The 21,293-nt window shown below is 49.1% G+C and overlaps 1 protein-coding gene across 1 annotated transcript in view; it reads right to left on the bottom strand.

The window, feature by feature from the left end:
- LRPPRC (leucine rich pentatricopeptide repeat containing) overlaps nucleotides 1-21,293 on the bottom strand; it is a 1,926,342-nt gene that overhangs the window by 305,431 nt on the left and 1,599,618 nt on the right. Inside the window, exon 30 of the mRNA XM_069608459.1 lies at nucleotides 11,854-11,980. Coding sequence (XP_069464560.1) covers nucleotides 11,854-11,980 — 127 coding nt within the window. The remainder of the gene's footprint in view (nucleotides 1-11,853; nucleotides 11,981-21,293) is intronic.

Raw genomic sequence — 21,293 nt, 5'->3', positions numbered from 1 at the left:
CCAGGGCCTCCGCCCTCTTGTCGTCCGGCAGAAAATCCAGCAGGGGAGCTATCTTGTACCAGAGCTCCCTGTCGTAGCGGGCCACGATAGCCAAGGCGTTGGCCGCTTTAATCGTCGTCGCTGCCGACGAGATGACTCTACGTCCCATAGCATCCAATTTCTTTCCCTCGCCGTCCGGCGGGGAAGTCGATGTGGAGGCCGCACCCCCCCCGCGCTTTCTTCCTGGCTGCCGCGGAGACGACGGAATCCGGGGTAGGCTGCGCCCGGAGGCATAGGGGGGCCGTGTCAGGGACCCGGTACTTTTTCTCGTACCGGTCTCTTCTAGCTGGCGTCGTGGAAGGGTTCTTGAGGAGGGAAAGGCCCTCATCCCAAATGTCGTCCAACAGAGGCACTGCGAGGACCGTCTTCCTCTTGGCCTCGCGCCGCTGATAAAGGAAGCCTTCCTTTTTCTTCTCCTCAGGGCAGAGTTGGAAAAGCTCGGAAGCCCTGGAGATCATGGAATGGAAAGATCCGATCTCGTCGGGCGGAGAAGCCCTGGTGGGAGGCGACGACGGAATATCCTCGTCGTATGCCTCGTCGTCCGTCCCCGTCGCTGCCGTGTCCGTCCCCGTATCATCCCCTCGGGTGGACGGGGAGGAGTGTTGGACGGGGCGCGACGGTTGAAAAGGAGGTGGTGGATGGATCCTTCTTTTCTTGGTAGGGGGAACACCAGAAGGTCCCGGTTCTGGATCCCCCGACGGGAGAGGTTCCTCCGTCGGTAACGGTAGCCTCGTCCTTATCTCGGAGCATAAGGACTGTATGGCCAACAAAATGGCCGCCGAGTTGTCTTGCGGCGCTGGCAGAGGGGAATCCGACGGGCGAGCAGGGGCCCCGTCGGAACCCTCGACGATGTCGTCGTCGTCACCTGCGTCGGGGTCCATTCCGACGGGCTGGCCTTGTTCCACGCCTAGGCCGTGGCTTAAGACCTCGATCAGCTCCTCTTCTGAGGTTGAGGCCGAATCTACGACGACGCCCTGCCCCCCCCTTCTTCTTCCCCACGGAGGGTTTCACGGGGGTCCTATCGATGGGCACAAAAGAAGACTCCCTCCGAGGAGGCAGGGAGATTCTGGGCCCTGAGGTCGCCACCACTGGTGCAGCCTCCACAGGCTGAGCCAGGGCCGCCGCGACCGTTTCGATAGAGGGCTTGGTCGGATGGATCAAGGCCTTCACCACCTTAGGTGCGCTCACCGCCTTATCCTTGAGGGAGGGGGCACTGCCACGCTCCTCCTCTGCCTTAGAGCTCGACCGGGGCCTCTCCAGGAGCTTCGCCGGGTGCTCGGCCTTCCTCTTACCCGACCCAGAGCGTTGGCTCGTGGTTGATGGTGCCGGGGAGGGTGCGCCCTGCCTGGCGCCCGTAGAGCCCCACCGTTCGGCGCTCCCGGTGCCAGCGGACTCGCGGTGCTTGGCCTTATGTTGGGCCCCCGTCGCCGGGGCGCCCTCAAAGGTCTTAGAAGACCGCTCGGATTTCTTCTTCTTCTCGCCAGACGGGCTCTTACCCTCCAGCCAGTTGGCGAGGCGTTGATGACGGTCCTTCATGGTCCGTTCCGACATGTTGCCGCAAAACGCACAGTCCTTCTCCACGTGCGTTTTGTCCTCATGAAGGCAGTAAAGGCAGAAAGAGTGTTCGTCCTCCTTAAAGACGTTCTGCAGCTGGCATCCAGGGCAGACCCTGAACAGCTTTCCGGGCGTCGAGCTTCCCTTCTCCTGGGCCATCTCTGAGCCGGGCCTGAGAAGCTTCTGGAGTCCTCCGAAGTGTAGCTCGACGAAATCTTCACCCTTGAGGGGCACAGACGAATCCGACACGGGTCCCCGTTGATCGGATGTAGGATCGGTGGAGCTTGAGGCTCTTTTGACCGAAAGAATCGAAGTTTTTTTGTGAAAAAAGCGAAAAAATAGCACTAACGCTCGAGAGCAATAGCACGAGGATCCCAACACATGAACGTGCGGTAAAAATCTGAAGATGGCTGCCGGAGGCGGTGCTTAGGTAGAGGGCAGTCATTGGCTGTGGTCAGTATGACGCAGAGACCAGTGATTGGTTATTACTACGAAAGACAGATCAGAAACGAAACTGATACTGGTTTTTTCTTTACCTTGGATTCCCAGCCTGACGACGGGGAATATTCATGAGCATGTGAATCCATGCCAGACCCCATGCTGGAGAAATTCCTCTTCTTGTTTCTAGTAGTACTCCTGGTGAATCATAACCAAAAATAAAAGTGGCTCACAGTGAAGATCAAAAATGCAAAGAAAAAAAAAAGTAAAATGAATGGTGCAAAAATACTCATCAATTATGATACATGCAAAAACTCATACAAGTACAACTTTTAGTGACTTCGGCGGCGTTTGCTTGCGGTTTAAGTCGCATTCCGTAACCTTTTATCACTGAAAATGATGCCATCTCATGGGGCCTATGATGGATATTGGGGCTATCGTGTTCGCTTACATATGTGATTAATGGGGACCAGTCAGCTAGGAAATACGGCATCCGCTTCCGCCTTGCCCCATCAATTGTGCTCATGGCGGCTAAATACCAGACTTGTGCCACCATTCCCTAATATCTGGTTCTTCCTGGCTCTTCCAGTGCCAGTGTTTTGCTATCACCAGTCTTGCTGCCACCAAGAAATGAGTAACCAAACGAGAACCTCTGGCTCCCAGTGTGTAGTGGCCCTGGCAGTCTGTTGCCCAATAACAACACCAAGGGGTCAAGTTCAAGCTCAAATCCACAAATCTCCTTGATTTGGGCGACCACTTTCTTCTAGAACCCTTGGATTTGGAGGCACATATAAATGAAGGAGCCAGGGGACGTCCCACACCGCCAGCATTGTGGGGAGAGTTGTAGATTCATTTTGTGCAAACGTTCTGGGGTCAAGTGCCACTGACAGTATTTCAAAACAGTTGTCCCTGAGTTGGACCGCTTGAGCGGCCTTACCCGCCCATGACCAAATATTTTACTATGTTATCTCATCTATGGGCCTACCCACGTCTTCCTCCCATCTAGACATGTACCTGTGTGGGGCTTTAAATCTACTGGAGTTCAATACCTTATATAGGGAGGCAGGTTTTGCTGCTGGGGGGGGGGGGTCACCAATGAATATATCCTCAAAGAGTGTTGTGTCTCGCTTCCTCCTGGGTTATTTGCATGTGATCGGGAAACCCAATGTCGCAGCTGGATATATCCATATATTTGCAAGTCGTTGACCAGAAAAGCCTGTTTGCATTGGTCAAACATGAGATGAAGTTATCCCGAAACAACTGCCCCAGTCTGTTCAGCCCACCGAAGGAGACGCCCCTTACATAATCCCAGGGGGAACTCGCCATTTCCCCAAATCCCTGTCATAGGAGTGGGGAAGGTAGTCGTAGCATATCCCTGTGCGGCTTTGTCCCAGTACTCCAGTGTGGAGCTTGTTGAGGGGGCTCGCCCTCCCATTCTTCTTACTCTCTGGGAGAACCAGTACCAGTGATTTATGGGGGATCCCAGGGTATCCTCTTCTATGGCGACCCGTGCTTTGGGTTATTCTCTGTGGCCTGACTCTCTAGGATGGACGCGATTTGAGCAGTAAAGAGATGACTTTCCATATTGGGTACTGAAAATCCCCCCGCCACCCTCGCTGTCATAAACGTATGTCCTGCAACTCTGGGGGACTTTTTTGACCATATGATTCTTAAAATGTGTCTTCAGTTCTTTCAATGCTGCTCTGGGGATCGAGATTGGTAATGCTTGAAATGTGTATAATAATTGGCAATAAAGTTATTTTAAATACCTTTATTCTGCCCAACTATGAGATTTCAGAGGCACCCCATCTCACTAAATCTTGCTTGGCCCCAGCAAACAGCAGCAAAATATTAGCTACATACAAATCGGTATATTTTTCTGTGAGGCGAACACCCAAATATTTCATAGAATGGGAGGCCCACGAGAATGGAAAGTTGGATTTCAAACGTCTCCTGTGATTGTTATATTGAGGATCATGATTTTGAATAATTAACCTTGAAGCCCGAGACCTTCCGAAATCTGTCTAGCAATGAAATTATGAGAGGCAAATATTTTAGGGAGTCCCGCATGTAGAAAAGGAGGTCGTCGGCATAAAGCGCCAGTTTATGGTGGTAGCCTGACACTTCCGCACCGAGAAAATCCCTAGAGGAGTGGACTAAACAGGCCAAGGGTTCCATTGCTAGGGTGAAGAGAAGGGGGGGCAACAGACACCCTTGCCTGGTCCCTCTACGCAAGTTAAAAGGGTTCGAAACGATCCCATTTACCTTGAACCGGGTAGAGGGGAGGACAGAATTAGCCAACACAAGTGTATTAAAACGCAGGCCAAACCCTCTAAGTACCCTAGATAAGTATCCACAATGTACGTGATCAAACGCTTTCCAAGCGTCTATGGAGAGTCGAGCTAGAGACTGTTTATGCTTTCGCGCCCAGGCTGAGATATCCACCGTCCGACGAATGTTGTCAAGTGCTTGGCGCCCAGGACCAAAGTCCATCTGGTCTGCCGCCACTACTCCATGGAGTACTACTGCTAAGCGTATAGCTAGTACTTTTGAGAATAGGTGGGCATCATATTTTAAGACTTCTATTGGTCAGAAAGAGGAACATAATGTAAGGTCTTTCCCAGGTTTATTGAGCAGTGTTTGTGTCGATTCCACCATTGATGGTGCAATAGACCCAGTCTCCGTGAAGGAATTGAACACTTCTGCCATGTGGGGAGAGAGGACTTCGGAGAATTCCTTATAAAACAGGGCCGTGAATCCATAAGGAACGCGCCCTGCTGTGGGCCATTAAGAGGGTCTGCTGCAAATAATTCAGTATAATACTGGGTCAATGTGTCGATTTTAGCCGGTTCAACATTGTGTAGCTGGTCTTGGGTGTCCATCTGCCCCCCAATTGTAGTGCTGTTTCTCTGGGCTTGAAGCTAATAAATAAGCTAACACACGGGACGCCTTATTCGAGGTGCTGTGATAAAAGTGTTTCATTTTAAGCAGCTTATGGGAGATGTCATCTGCTCACAATGCTTTTAGTTCCCCCTCACCACCTGCAACTGCCTGTATGTTCTCCTCACTCCGTCCACCTTATATTGAGCTTCCCAATCCTGGACTGTCCCCTCTGCCCGAACCAGTTGGGCTATAAGGTTTTCTTTCCGGACTGATGCTAAACTGGTCAGTTCCCCTGCTTTAAAGCCTCCCATACCCCAGTTAATGATACCTTACCTGTGATGTTCTCTTGGAACTATTGGACGATTCTCTGATGGTGGCACATATTGGCTTGTCTGCCAAGAAAGAGTTATTCAACTTCCACCCCATGGACTTCCTACCTCCCAGCCCGTACCCGCCTAGTTGGAAAGTAATGAAAGTGGTCGGATACCAGCGCTACTTCTATGATGGCAGAATATATTCCTGGGAGATGGGGCCTAGATACCAAAAAAGTCCCCTCCCTCCACAAGTTCTCCCCTTTGAAATTGCCCACTATGCGGGAATAGGTGAGTGTAGAACTGATCTTGGTATTGATTGGGGACATATACAGACACGAAGGTGACATCCGTGCCTGCTAATCGTAAGGTCAACCCAATTTATCTGCCTAGGGGATCCTTTAGGATCTTCCCCTGTTCAGAGTGAAGAGAGCCAGCTATAAGGATTGCGATCCCCCCGCCCCTTTTTTCTGAGTGGAGGAAGCAAAGTAGTGGTGGGGGAACCAACGGGATCTTCGCTGTGGCCAGTTTCGCTGTAAAAGGTAAGTCTCCTGTATTAGGGCTACGTCAGCTTTCAGATCTTTTCCTTTCCCTCTGTGAATTCAGCCCCTGAACATTCAGGGACATGATCTTCACATCAGTCATCCCTATCCATCAATATGTCTGCAGCCCCTAACCATTTTTCAGAACCCCTCACTGCCCTTGCTTTCCCCGATTCCGAACTCTTCCCTGAGCGCACCATCCGCTTCCATTCGCAACAAACCACTATTTGACACCTAGTTCCTTCCCTGTGTTGCCCCCTCTTGAGCTGCACCATAACTTAAAAAAAATAAAAGAAAACTCATAACCTTAACAACCCTGCATGGGTGAACATCAGGCCTGTTGCCTGAAATAGGGTGTACTCTCCTAGTGCCCTTATAGTCGCGTTAGTTCGCATTTCAATCGGCTAAACACAGCCTCTGCACCTCTATATCCACCTTTTCTCTTAAATCCTGGGTTCCTAGCTGCTTTTCCTGTTGGCCAAAACACCCTCTCGCCTGTGGTGAAGTCTCAAGTAAGGGCCTCTGAGTTTAAGCTCCTCTCCAGTCTGTCCATTGAGGGCTTGCAACAATCCTTCCTTCTGCTTTTCCTCGAGTGGGACTGGGCCCAGGTAGACTAAGGACCTTGGGAGCTATGGTCTGGTAAGTGCATGTCCGCTTCCGGTATCGTAAGAGTCTCCACTGCTGCCCAGAGTAAATTAAATTGGTGTTGGACTCCGTCCAGTTGAAACTGGATGCGAAAGGGTTATCCCCATATGTAGCGAACCCCTTTGTCTCCTAGCCAGTTGGTTAATGGCCTCATGAGCCTGCGCCATTGCATTGTCCCTTGAGAGAGATCCTGAAACAATTGGAGGGAGGCCCCTTTGTAGTCGGACTGCGTTTTTCCCTGGATTTCTGGAAGATCAATTCTTTGGTCTTGAAAAAATGAACTCTCAAGACAACTGGGAGGAAATTTTGCCATGTTTGAAAGTTGGAGTATACTCTGTATGTGCGGTCCAGAGTAAGCTTGACTTCTGTGTCCCCCACTATCTCTTGGAAGAGCTCCCGGATGTATCCCTCCAAATCCTGATCTTTAACCTCTCTTGGCACCCCTATGACACTAACATTGTTCCTCCGGGAGCAGTTTTCGGCATCCTCCCGTTTTTCTTCTGCGGCGCGCCTGTAAGCCTCAAGCGTTTCCGCTCTCTGTTCCAGCTGGTTCTGTGCATTCGGTTGGTCGCAGAAGGACGTTTCCAGTTCTCCCAGTTTAGTTTAAATCTGCTGCACACTGTGGGACAAGTCCTGGAAGGAGCTTTTCAATTCCTGCAGTGTTGATGCCATTTACGTTTGTATGGACTGGAGCAAGCGCAGAATGTCTCCTCTCATGATGGGCTGCGCATCATCCACTGCAGCAGGGGGTGGCTCAGGTGCCGGTTAAGATTGCTGGAGCATCTCTAATAGATGTCGCTGGCTTTCCTTTGGTCTTCCCTGACTTCATCTTGTTCGTGGATGGGACAGGGCAAGGGGATATGCGGTGGGCTCTGCAACAGTGCAGGAAAGTGACCCTTTTGACCACTCCGAGGTTGGTTAAATCGTTACCAGCAGCAAAACAGTGCTAATCCCAGTGGTTTCCCTCCCTTTGCAACTCTCTGCAATCCTGCCTGATGGGGTCCCGACTCCTTATTTGTGATTTGAAGTGGTCTCCGGACCAAAGGACCTTGGATAGATCCACATGGGGGAAGAGCTGACAAATGCTTCAGGCTCAGGCTCCCACCTTTACGGCAAGATCAGTTCATCTGTGCCTTGACAATGATAAAGAGCAGGCTATCTTAATCCCCACTTATGGTGCAACTCCCAATCACGCATCTATATGGTGCTATGCCGTAGGGTTGTCACAAGCCAAGGCACATCTGCATAAGTGGAGATCCACTACATTTGTTGGGCTGGGACCCTAAAATTCCCCTCCTAGTTCTGTACTTCTTGACTGCCGCGGAATCTGGGCATATAAATATGTAGATCTTCCCACTCCACTGAGGAGGGAGACTCACACCCTGCTTCAACTGCTCTGCTGCAGCTTCTCCAGTCGCTGCCCCCCGCCAGGGTTTTCAAAATCCATCCTCTTCTGCTGCCTGCGGGAGGAGACAGCTGGGGGAGAGAGGAGGGAGCTGCTTGTCCCTCTGCTGCTCTCTGAAAGACAGCAGATCCGGCCCCTTCGTTCGGTGGCTCCTTTCCCGCTTGTGTAGCCCTTTGCATGCTCCTGGTGGAGGGGAGGTTGGTTGACAGCTCCGTACCTGTTTGGCAGTTGCAGTGGCATGGGTCTCCTCTGTCGTGGTTGGGACCGGTGTGACTGGGTTGAGTCCTTGCCCACTCTCCCTGTTGCGGCTGCCATATTGCCGCGCTCCGGACCCGCAGGATGGTGCTGTGGGGGTCTGCGCTCACCACGGGGGAACTCTGCTTCCATCACTCTCGGGCTTCCTGGAGTCGGTCCATTAGGAGGAGTTCTTCACAGTGCTCGGTTCATTTCAATGGCTCTGCATTTTTTAGGCTGATTTTGCCCGTTCTGCTGCGTAGGGCTGCAGAGCTAACAGGCTCATACCACCATCAACCTCCAGCCAGGCCCCCCACGAGGTCAATTATTCTTTCTTGCACATTCTGTGGCAAACTTGGTCACATGAATCCAAGCAGTTCTGCGCATGCTGACGCCCTAGACATATACCTCTACTTGCCGTATCAATATAAAGCACTGACACCTCCAGCATATCCTGTGCTACCCCCTTTGCTTCCGTCAGACCTGTGTTGAAGGCTGACTGCTGTCTGTTGGGAGATTGTGTGTGAAGTCGGCTATCTCCCACCACAATTTCTGATTGGCCGCCGTGAAGATCGCGTCCTCATGGGCCTGTCTGAGGTGAAGTTCAGCGTTAAAGGTATACCTTTCTGCCAAAGCTTTCCAGTAGCTTGTTTTACTTGGTAAAACAGTTGGTGGATTACAAAGCTGCAGCAAAAGCAGAGGGCTTGGAGAATAGCGAGACCGCCACTAACATCGGACAAGTGAGGCTGCAGGTGCGTTGAAAGCATCACTGCGTCATTTTCCACCTGCCTGAAGCGCACATCCAAGCGCTTGTTGGTTTGCGAACTGAAGTGTGGTTTTTGCCATACTTTGTTGGGGCGAACATTACCACATCTTTTTACAGGGTAATGCCAAATGTGTTGGCGGTCCAGAGAGACAGAATTTCCACCAATACTCTGGGCTTCTGTTGCGTCTGCTCGGCTGCGGTATAGCTAGGAATTCGGCTAGGCCCTCTATGCAATCATGGAATGATTTAGCGGAGGTGGAGTTCTCCTCGCCATTGTCGACATCATCATCTGTATCGTTATCTGGGCCGGGTCCCTGATCCTGCCCCTGTAATGTGTCAGTATGCAGAGCATACTGTCCCGTGTCCTGCGCCACTGCAGCTACGGGAACCGCCAGGGTCTGAATCGGCAGGACTTGAAGAGGAGGCGGCGGTGGAGGGGGGAGCAGGCGGTGGAAGTGGCGGGAGCGGAGGCAGTACCCTGAGCGGAACCTGTGGAAGTGGCAATCATGGTGCCTGCGGAAGCGGTTGCTGCGGCAACATTAGTGTAATGGTGACCTTGTTGGTGCTTGGCTGGGAGGTGTGGCGTAGAGCATGGCAGACAGTGGGTGACCCATGTCCGGTTCTCCCTACATGTGCTGTTAGTGGCGTTCTGTGGGGGAGACCTCCAACTGATAAAAGCAGTCCGCAGATACTGGAACCAGTGGGCGTGGCCACCCTGGGAGATATATGGCAAGAGGGGGAGGCATTGGATTTCCAGAGATTAATGGAAGATACCGGGGTGCATAAAGGCCAACATATTACTTATTCTAGAATCATTAAATGGGTGAGAGAAAGGTGGCCTGGGGCGGTGCTAGCGGAACAACCTGATGCTACCATAGAGACGATGTATGATGTCTCGGAGGGTGGGCATGAAATATCTCGTATATACGAGTTACTGGGAACCAGGGTGAGGAAGGAGCTGCTCCAACTGAGACTGGGAGAAGGAGGTGGGTGAACCCATGACGGATGGACAATGGGATAGAGCCCAAACGTATCATAAGAAGGTGTCCCGAAATGCGATACTTCCGCAGATGCAATTATATGTCACCCATAGAGCATATTTGACCGCTGGTAAAACAGCCAGGTTTGGCGGCCCGGCGATACAGAAATGCCCCAGGTGCGGGGAGGAGGAAGCTGGGTTGCTGCACATGTTCTGGGCTTGCCCGAAGGTGAGAAGGTTTTGGACAGAATTGAAAACATGATTGGCAGACAGAGGGGTTATGCTAGATGTGGAGTCGGCTTGGGCATGTATGCCTGGGGGCTTTACCAGACAAGGTAACCTGAGGCACATCAGTAAGATGAAGGACTTGGCTTACATCTTGGCCAAGCGGAGAATTGCAATGTGCTGGAAAGCGGCCCATCGGCTCAGAATTGAGATGTGGTGGGCAGACCTTTTGAAATGGGCAGAGGCAGAAACGGCCGCCTGGTAGGATGCAGTCACTAGAGGAGGGGAAGAAGAGGTGGGTTCCGCAACAGCATGGAGGCAATCGGTGGCCCCACCCCCTTGCTGACCACAAAGATGATGACATGGAAGAGACGTCGGCAACAGATACACCTGAAGATGCACAGGCGGATGACATGGACACAAGGGCTCAAGTTAAAGGGTTGGGAGGGGGGGAAGGACCGCCGAAGAGCGCACTTTTGAAATGTAAAGCCTGAAGCTTCATTAACAATGTCCTCATTTTTTGTAATGTTTGGAGTGTTTATTATAAAATAATAAAAATTTAAAAAAAGAAAACCTTGCTGATGTTGTGTTCGGTTATGTTCACAGACTTCTAGATCGCTGCTTAGACCCGAGAGTATCATGGCACAGAGAACACCCTGTCTGTTGGAGACCTGCTTAGAAAGAGAGGTGGGGCTGAGCCACAGAAAGATGCAGGACCAGTTAACTCTGTACCTTGGAGTTACACTGTATGGGGAGGGCGAGGACTGTTCTCCGCCAGTCTGTGTAGCCCATTCTGAAGGCGATGATGCGTATGGAGTGCAATGACTTGAGAAAATGTTTTATACTAGCATATATTGTGGGCAAAGGCACAATGAAAATCCAATGGACAATGTTTATGTGCACTGATGGTGATGGCATCCATTGGATGTTATTTTACACAACTGACTGCAAACTGTGTGGCTGTGCATTCAGTTTTTCAAAGAAAGTCTGCTGTAAAATGTACCATTTTAACCCATTTAAAAAAAAAAATTAAAAAAAGGTTTTGAGCAGAGACTCCCCCCACACCCCAAACTTCCCTTGGTTAGTGTGGGCTCCCTCACTACACTTGTTTGCTCCCACATGATCATGGGAAACATCTACATTCACCTTACCCAACCTAAACCAATGAATAGCACTCAAAGGCTATTTCTTGGGCTCTAGCCGGAGCCTGTGAAGAAAATTACTATCCTACCCCTAGCAACAAAGCTAATGACCTAAAAGGTAGGGATTAAGCAAAGTAGTTAGCCACTTTGGCCACCATAGTAGTAAATGACTAAAATAAAAAACTACGGCGCTTGGATTGAACCCATGAAGTGTAAAAATATGGTACTATTGCCACCAGTCGTCTGGGCGACACAGAGTATGGGAACATGCCCTGAAAGTGGTACACAGGTTCCCTTCCACTACTCTCCATAAGGCAAATTGTAGTACTACACAACATGCTTTAGTGAGGGACTGTGTCCCCCTGCACTGGTAGCCTTTAGTACTCACCAGTGCCCCAAAGAAAAAATGAGTTAGGTGGATTAAGGTTAAACGACAGAAATCACTCAATAAAAATAGGTTGAGATCACAGAAACCTTCAGCAGATATGCAAAGGGTCCAATTGAAAGACAGGATAAGCTGTAAAAAGAAAAGTCTCTTCTAACTAATATCTGCATAACTTGCTATTGTCCTATGACAGTCGGAAAGTAGAAGTATGTTATTGGTTTGTTTTATGGTGCAGCAACTTCAAGCAAGAGACCTCATTCTACCTCTTATCTGAATGGCACTCATAAAAAGCTAACAAAACATACCTTGTTTTTACTTTCATGGCTTCTTCTAAATAGCCTTCTGATAGCAATGATTTTATCAGACTGGAATACACAGACGAGTTGAATGTACTGCCAACCTTTTCTGCTTGTAGAACAAGATGGTAAGCTTCTACAATAACAAAAAACATTTGATATAAAATTCATGTTGGAAACAAATGCATTCTGCAAACTTGTGAGCATACTACACCTTTAATTATAAACATTGCGTGACCTTTCGACGATGCATATCCTATGTTAAATGGACCTTCACACTATACTGCAGAATCATACTGCAAAACCTTGCTGTATAGTTAGGCACATATGGGATTTATCACCTGGTCCCTACTCTCACAAAATATGACTTCAGGGCATATGTTGATAATGTCTCATCACACCTCTCATACTGCACAATGCAACATCACCAGATTCCACAGTCATGCTTCAATAGAAATCTATCCTTCAATCTAAATATGTTATTGTGCTTTTGCAAAGTGCAGAAATCACCACTGTTGTAGTATCAAACCACCGAAGCTGTGTCTGTGGCGTATTGTGCCCTCATCTAGAGTGAGCCAGATGCAACAAGTTACTTACCTGTAACTATTGTTGTCCATCATGGGTCTGGCATGGTTTCACATGCTCATGAATATTCCCTGTCAGGCCGGGAATACTCTGTAAAAGAAAAAACATTTTCACTTTCACTTACAAAATGTCTTTCTCCTTTAAACCAATCGCTGTCCTCTTGGTCAGAATGCCTCCATCCAATGACAGTCCTCTCCCTAAGGCCCTCCTCTGGCAGCCATCTTCAGATTTGGTAAGCAATGACCAAGAAGAGCCACAGAGGGGTCGACGGAGTGTTCGCATTTGAGTCCATGCCAGACCCATGCTGGAGAACAGTAGTTACAGGTAAGTAACTTGTTCCTTGTCCAGCATGGGATCTGACATGGATTCACATGCTCATGAATAACGGATACATAACAGTACAACATTACACAACCATGGAAGGTGGCAAGGCCCAACAGAAGCAATTAACTCTCACTTCCGGAACAGACTGACCTAAAGTGAACAGGTAGAGTAGCACTGCTTGGCACAATCTGCACTCCCCTCCCTGGAATCACTGTCAACACAGAATAACTTCTCTGAGGTGTGCGTTGACCTCCACGTAGCAGCCCTGAAGATGTCCACACAAGACAGGAACGCCGTTGTCACAGCGATCGCTCTGCTGGAGTGGGCCTCCTGGACAGCCAGGCAGCAGTCGATTCGCCAACCAGGGTTCACAAGACCCAAGTTTACAAACAGTTGAGAACTCTTCCGAAAACTCTTTGTGTGTGTCACATAGAACTTCAGGGCACGAGCAACATACAGCGAGTGCAAGGCCCTTTCAGCCGGTGACGAAGGCTTTGGAAAAAACTAAAGGTAATACCAAAGGCTTGTTGAGGTGGAATTCCAATGGACCATCGGCATGAAAGAGAGGTGCATCCTCAGCACCACCCTCGATTTGTGGAAAGTTGCAGGATATGGCCTGGATCTCACCCACTCTCCTGGCAGAGGTAATGGCCACAAGGAAAGCCTTTTTCCACGAGAGAAACTTGAGGGGCCTGATACATAGGCTCAAAGGGGGCCCCCCCCATGAGTCTTGCCAGTTCCCACACCGGGGCAGGAGCCTTCGGCTGCGGGAAAGATCGAAACAGTCCTTTGAGGAACTCCTTAATGAGTCGATGAGACCAAAGTGAAGCTCTTTCTGGAGACCTGGTGTAGCAGGAAATAGCTGCCAGATGTACTTTGATGGAGGTGTGCGCTAGTCCGGCCTTGGCCAAGGATAGCAAGTATGGAAGAATCTGCAGGGCCATGACCCTCAGACAGGTAATCTTCTGAGACTGGCACCACACCCCAAAATACCTTGCACCTCTGGGACAGGAAGCCCTCCTTCTTGGTTTCCTTGGGCACAAGATGGAAAAGCTTGGAGGCTCCAACGACCAACAACCCCACCTCATCCGGTGGGGATGTCCTCGGCGCCGGAGACACGACGACACAATATCGTTGTTGTCCATCATTGCCGTGGCCGTATCAGTCTCCGTGTCCACTGGGGGAAGAGGGTGCCAGACACGGGTGCTGAAATAGGGGCGTCGGATGACACTTCCTCTTTGACAGAGGCTGATCAGGGGCCGGGTGGCCATAGGAACCGGGCCTTGCAGCATCCTCTTCTGGATCTTTGACACCAAAGTGTGGAGGGTCGATAGAATGTCCAGAGATACATCCCTCGGCTGTGCTGGCGAGAACGGAACATTAGGCCGCACGCCGTCATCGCTGCAGTCCCCCCCCCCCACCACATCCTCGTTGACCGTGTGTATGGACTCCAGGTCCTCGTCTGTGGATGAAACTTACACAGCCTGGAACATGGCCTTTGACTGGTTTGGGGCCTCTTTGCCCCCCCCCCCCCCTGTTTGCAACATGAGGGGTCGGAGCCAGGCTCAGAGACGGCATCCTCTTCTCGGGCGTGCCAGCAGACGTTGCCAAAGTCACTGCAGTGGTTTCTCGCCTTGGAGGCAGGGACACCTTCTGCACTGTGGGGGCTACCGTTATGGTGTCGGCCCCTTTTGCCTGCATGAGAGCAGCCGCCACCAGCTCTATCGTCGAAGATTTCTCCTGAGCAGATTGGGTTGTCTTGGGCAGTTCGGCTGTCTTCTCCTCCATCCCTGGCTGCTTGTGCATCTCCCACAGCTTAGCCGGGATGGACGATTTTTTTTCCGAGGAGGAGTTCGATCGCTGGCTGCAATTGAGGCGGATGGTGATGCTGATTGCGCCCTGTCCATCGCAGGACTTGCTTGGACGACACCAGTGGACCTGGACTTGAGGTGCTTGGCCTGGTCTTCCCAAGGATGAGGCGCCCTCAAAGGATTTAGAAGCCCGCTCCTCGGACTGGTCGGCCCTGGGTAAGGCATAACCCTGCTCGGAGCAGAGGGAAGAGGCCTTGGCGTTCAGCCATGCCGCCAGTCTACTGTGCCTATCCTTCGTCGTCTTCTTGGAGAAGCAGAGGCAGATCTCGCACTCTCCTTCCTTGTTGTCCGGATGAAGACAGTAGAGGCATTGCAAGTGCTTGTTTTCCACAAACACGTTTCCGTAGCCAGCACTTGGTGCAGGGCTTGAAGAGGGATCTTCCTTCCTTCTCCTCCATCATGGTGGAGGATGCAAAGTAGGCCCGAGCACACAGGCTCTTTTGGCACAAAACAGAACCTTTTCCAGTCTAAAATAACAAAAAAACTGAGAAGTAGCTCGCAGAGCAAACTCGAGGACTCGCAACACTGAAGCCTGCAGTAAAAATCTGAAGACGGCTCCCAGAGGAGAGGCTTGGGATATGACTGTCATTCAATGGGGCAGTATGACCCAGTGGACAGCGATTGGTTTAAAGGAGAAATACAGTTTGAAAGTGAAACTGATTTTTCTTTTACTGAGGATTCCCAGCCTGACGGGGAAAATTCATGAGCATGTGAATCCATGCCAGACCCCATGCTGGAGAACTTACTGTGCTGTAAGAAGAACATGTGCTGGGGAAAAGTAAGAGGGAAGGAAAAGCGGGAAAGGGGATTTTAAAAAGAAGGGATAGAGCTAGGTAGGATATGGTGTTTATTCATAAGGGTGCTTGTTTTTCCATCATTAGGACATATTTTTGGGAAAGGCAGTACAGAAGTGTTAAATTATTATGTGCATTAGTGTTCAAAGGCAATATTTGAGTGTGTGGTCAGTGTTGGTTGTGTGAGGGGCTCGAGTGTGTTCTTGGGCAATTCTGGTGGATGCGTGAGCATCACAGACAAATTGCAGAGACAAATCTCTGGCAGCCACGACAACTCCAGAAGACAGACTAATCCAGAATTAGGAGGTCTAATAGGTGAATGTTAATAGAAAGGGAGATGGGGAAACGCCTTATTAACAAGAAGGTATATTCGTTATACCGACGGTCCTCCCCTCGACCTGCTGTACGTATGAATGGTGGAGGATTTATTTGCAGGATTTTATTTTTCAAATGTGTATTGTCAATATTAAGTATTTGCTCAACTCCTTTTAGGGTTGGGAAATACAGTACCAACCACCTCCTCCAACACCCACACATAAACATACACATAGTAGGCACATAAACCCACATCTGCCTTAAATGCATAATGAAATGTTGTTCATTCTCACCAATGTTGGTAATGTATTTCCCTCCCTTCTGTAACCAAGTGTAACTACAAGTAACAGCGCTGCCTACGGGCTGCTTTGTGCTCTATACAAATGTAAAAATAAATAAATATAGGCAGGGTTCATTTGTGGTTGGGAGTTAATGTGTTTAGTCCCCTCCCCATGTTCATGTACAGCGCATATCAACCCCCAACACCCATCAGTTAGTCCCAGTTATGGGAGGCATTTTTCAAAGTGGTTTGGAATCCGCCTCACGCTTGCAGCAGGCTGGTGCCATGTAGCTCGCGCTTGGTCCTTCCAGAAATACATTCCAATAAAATGATCTACCCCATTTCAAATTGGACTACTCTAGGACATGATTCGCCAATAGGAAGGCTTTACAGAAGCTCGTTTGAAGTTACTTCATTGGTGAAAAGAAAACTAAACATGGTGTATATGGTTACCTGGGTAACAATGGGAATAGGCAGGGGATTCGAGTGACCATGAGGTGAAGCGGAGAAAGAAATGCAACCAAACACACTGTGGTCGCTATTACTTTACATAAAGAAAAAAAACTTAAATGTTGAACTGCAGTTGCTCTCTACATTTATTGCTTCCGTCTTATATGAATAACGTCCATTTATTGTGCCCCTTATACCACATGCATGGCCAGAACACACACGAGTGCCGAAAGTGCCTAAGGGGTATTTTGCCATGTTGCTGATTCCATACACACCCTTGGATTTACCTGTGGGCTAAATGTTCATGTGGTGTTACAACAAAAATATTCGGACACTAGATGATATCGGATTTCGAGTCGAGACTTTGGTGTCTGTGTGCATCATCTCGCTTCGGCGGTCTGCCTTTGGATTGTTTCCAGGTATGTGTTGCCTCCTGGTTGTGAGGGTGTGTGCCTGCACCTTTTGACCTACAGCACTGCTGATTGTGTGTGCTGCTTCACTCACCCGCTCCTCCAGTGTCCTGACGAGTGTTCTTGTTGCCAAGCAACACTTGAGACCCCAGCCACCTTTGGTCTCAGCCAATCCAGTGAACCTACATCATCTCCGGCCTGGGCGAAGCACAGGTGAAGTTTGGTCAAGTCGAGACTTCGCAGTCTGCAGCTGTCCGCGAAGGGCCGCGCTTCTGCTTCCATGAGCGATTCACTACCAGACCGAGATATTAATCCAACTGCACGGCAAGTACCATCTAACTTACCTGACTCCATGTTCACGGCACGCCCTGTTCATCCATCTATGGGCCAAGTTGGTGTGTCATCTGTGTCCGTTGTTCTACACATCATTACAGCAATATTGCTGGGTGCCTCAATTCTAGCGCTCACAATGCCACCTTTTAACGCAGACTTCAGACATCCTACTTCCATACGTAATCTTTTTAACCTGATTTACCCTTCTTTGTGCCCCTAAAGCTATGTGACTTTATATTTGGCTATGGAATGCTAGGTCACTACAACAAATTAGTCAACTGTACATGACATGTTTTTACGCTTAAACTTACAATTCCTCTGTATTACTGAAACTTGGATTTTTGCCAGCAATACTACCATACCTGCATCACCGTTTACCTCTGCCACATCTTTTTGCCAGTCCCCTCGCATCTCTTCTCATAGGGGTGGCACTGCAATTTTATATAATTCTTCTTTATCTCTTATAACTCATAATTTGACTCTACTCACTTCTCATTCGAATTGTCATATCCCATGTTTTCTGCTGTTGCCTTGAGATCTTCAATTTCATTCTTATTGATCTACCGCCCACCTGGTCCTGTAGCCTCGTTTTGTGAGGGCATTGACACATTGCTGTCTTTTTGTTTCCCACTGCTACCCCACCTACAGTTCTTGGGGACTTTAATCTCCATCTCTCAACCACGCACTCTGGTCTCCCATTCCTTTCCATTGCTCCTCTTTCTACTCCTCCCTCTCATATCTCGGGGGCATTACCCAAACTGTTCGAACACAATTGTACAAATTACCTAATTGACCGAAAGTCAAGGGTCCGAATTGACCTTTGCGCAATTGATATATATATATATATATATAATACATTACTCACCGTAATCTTATTTCTGATGCTTGTATCTGCTTAGATTCACATGCTATGCTGTGCATAGGCCGACATCTAGTGGAAGCTGCAGAGTATTACAGTTTATTTTTCGAAACTCGAAAAGGGGCGTCGAACTAGGGCATGCCAGTAATACTATCCCTAGTGTGACGTCCACTGTACCCATGAACCCTCACACGTGGAGGACCCACAGATTGTATTTTTTCTGACATGAGGTAGCATGAGGAGTAGCACGAGTACAGATTACCAAGCAGATAGATAGATAAGACTACAAGCATCCATGCGCCTTCTCTCAGAGGGGAGGAAGGGCGGGCGCATGTGAATCTAAGCAGATACAAGCATCAGAAATATGATTACGGTGAGTAATGTATCCCTTCTGAGGCTTGTGGAATCTGCTTAGATCACATGCTGTGCATAGATTAGCGAGCAGTGTTAGAAGGAGGTGGTGGGATGTGAGAAGGGTCATGAGCGAACAAATGTTTTAGAACCGCTTGTCCCACTTGAGTATCTGTCTTGGAATGAGTGTCAATGCAGTAGTGCTGAGTAAAAGTGTGAACAGAGCTCCACGTAGCTGCTTTGCAAATGGTGTCAAGGGGTACATTTGCAATGAAAGCCAGAGTGGCCCCAGTACCTCTTCTAGAGTGGACCCTTGGCATAAAAGGCAGTGTTTTTTCTGAAAGGGAGTAACACAGCTGGATACATTTGACTATTCATTTCGAGATGGCACCTTTAGAGACGCAATCTTCTTCTCTGCCTGTATCTACGGAGACATACAGTTGATCTATCTTTCTTAGCGGTCTGGTCTTGTCTACGTAGTAGAGGACCGCTATTCTCACATCTACTGCGTGTAGTTTCACCTCAACAGAGCTTTTGGGTTCTTGAAAAAAGGCTGGTAGCTCAATGGACTGGTTAACATGGAATTTAGAAATAAACTTCGGTGAGAACCTAGGGTGAGTTCGTAGAACCAGTTTATCCTTATGAATAGTAAAGAAAGGATCCTGCACTGACAGAGCTTGAATTTCACTGACCCTTTTTATGGATGTAATGGCTACTAAGAAGGCAGTTTTATAAGTCAGGTGTTTGAGACTAGCTTTATGCATGGGTTCAAAGGGGGATCCCCATGAGTTTAGCAAACACCACATTAAGGTCCCACCCTGGTGGTGGGTTAGAAATTGGATGGTGGAGTCTCTTCACCCCTTCCATAAAGGCTTTGACAACTGGCACCTTCCACCATGACAACTTGTTATGGGAGGTGGTGTAGGCTGACAGCGCCGCCAGGTGTACTTTGAGTGAATTAAATACCAACCCTACATCCAGTAAATGGAGCATGTAGGTGACAATGTTGGAAGGCGTGCAATCAACTGGGTTGATTTGTTTATTCTGGCACCAAATAACAAATCTTTTCCACTTATCAAAATCACAGTGCCTTGTTTTAAGTTTTCTTGATTCTTTTAAGATATCCATAAATCTCTGGGGTAAATTGAGATGACCGAACTCTATGACTTCACGAGCCATGCTGCCAAGTTCAACGAGTTCGGTTGAAGATGCACCGTTTGTCCTTCATGCTGGGATAGTAGGTTGTACCAGTGCGGGAGTCTGATGGGGTTGCACACCGCCAGTCTGCGTAGGTGTGGAAACCATGGTTGTCTTGCCCACATAGGAGCAACTAGGATGAGTATCTTGTTGACCACCTTCCTCATCAGAGGGGTTGGTGGAAAAGTGTAGGCAAACATCCCTGACCAATTCATCCATAGAGCGTTCCCCTTGGAGACTGGCTGGGGGAACCTGGATGCGAATTGTGGCCATTGTCTGTTTTCGCTTGTGGCGAATAGATCTATAGTGGGGTAACCCCACTGAGAGAAGAGATCTTCTACGACTTCTTCGTGTAGACGCCATTCGTGTTCTTCTGGAAGGGGATCTCTGCTCAAAGCGTCCGCTAGTGAATTGAGATCCCCTGGAACATGTTGAGATGGCAGGTAAATGTTCCGTCTGAGTGCCCATATCCAAATTTTCTGGGCAAGCCTGGACAGATTTGGCGAACGAGTGCCCCCTTGTTTGTTTATGTAAAACATAGCCGTCGTGCTGTCTGTTAGGATCTGCACTGACAGGTTGGATAGGTGGGGTTCGAAAGCCCGAAGCCTGCCAGAAGTTCTAGCATGTTGATGCGATTCTGAGCCACTGTGTGAGACCAGAGACCCTGAGCTGTGTGGTGAAGGAGGTGTGCTCCCCACCCTGAGAGGGACGCGTCTATTGCGACTACGGCCTGTATTTCTGGATCGTAAAAGGGTTCCCCCTTTGCAAGATTCTCTTGTCCACCAGCGAAGATTCTGTACTAGTGTTGGCGAAACGACCACTACATCGTCCCACTGACCCTCTTGCCTGAGACCACTGTTTTGCCAACCATTCCTGCATTGATCACATGCGCAGGCGCGCGTGGGGATCCAGGTAAATGCATGATGCAATCATGCTTAGTAAACATCACTTTGCGCACCCTTATCTGGCGACTGGACTGATATTGAGGAATTTGCAGTAACAGATTCTGAATTCTTTCCTCCGATGGATAGGCCAATCCCTCTTTAGTGTCTACGACAGCTCCTAGGAACTGTTTGGAGGTGCTTGGCACCAGGCTTGATTTTTTTCTCGTCGATTGAGAAGCCCAATTGGAAGAGGCGGTCGATTGTTCTTTGAATGTTTGATCCGCAAATTACGGGGGTTTCCCCTGTGATGGGCCAGTCATCCAGGTAAGGGTACACTGGGATTGCCTCCCTGCGTAGGTGTGCCACCACCACCGCCAGTACCTTGCTGAAGACCCTTGGAGCCGAGGCTATTCCGAAGGGCAGCACCTTGAACAGGTAGTGCTGGCTGTCTACCTTGAAACGCAAGATACCTTCTGTGTGCTGGGAGCATGGAAATATGAAAATAAGCATCCTTCATATCCAAAATTGCCATGTAATCTCCTTTTTAGGGATTACTTCCTGGAGTGTATTCATGCAAAATTATTGTGGCTTGACATACTTGTTTTCAGGGCGTAAGTCTAATGCTGGGCACATCGTAAGATCTTTTTTTTGCACAAGGAAGCAAGTTGAATAAATACCCTTGTGCATCTGGTTGCCTGGACGAGTTCTATTGAGTCCTTTGAAGAAGAATGGCGATCTCCTCAAGGAGGATTCTTTGGTGCTCCAAGGAGTGCATCTTCTGTCTTGGAGGATGGTC

This window comes from Ambystoma mexicanum, chromosome 4q, assembly GCF_040938575.1.
Source record: "Ambystoma mexicanum isolate Mex_15411 chromosome 4q, UKY_AmexF1_1, whole genome shotgun sequence".
Taxonomy (NCBI): domain Eukaryota; kingdom Metazoa; phylum Chordata; class Amphibia; order Caudata; family Ambystomatidae; genus Ambystoma; species Ambystoma mexicanum.
The sequence above is the reverse complement of the archived record's forward strand: the minus strand, read 5'-3'. Positions and strand labels throughout refer to the sequence as shown.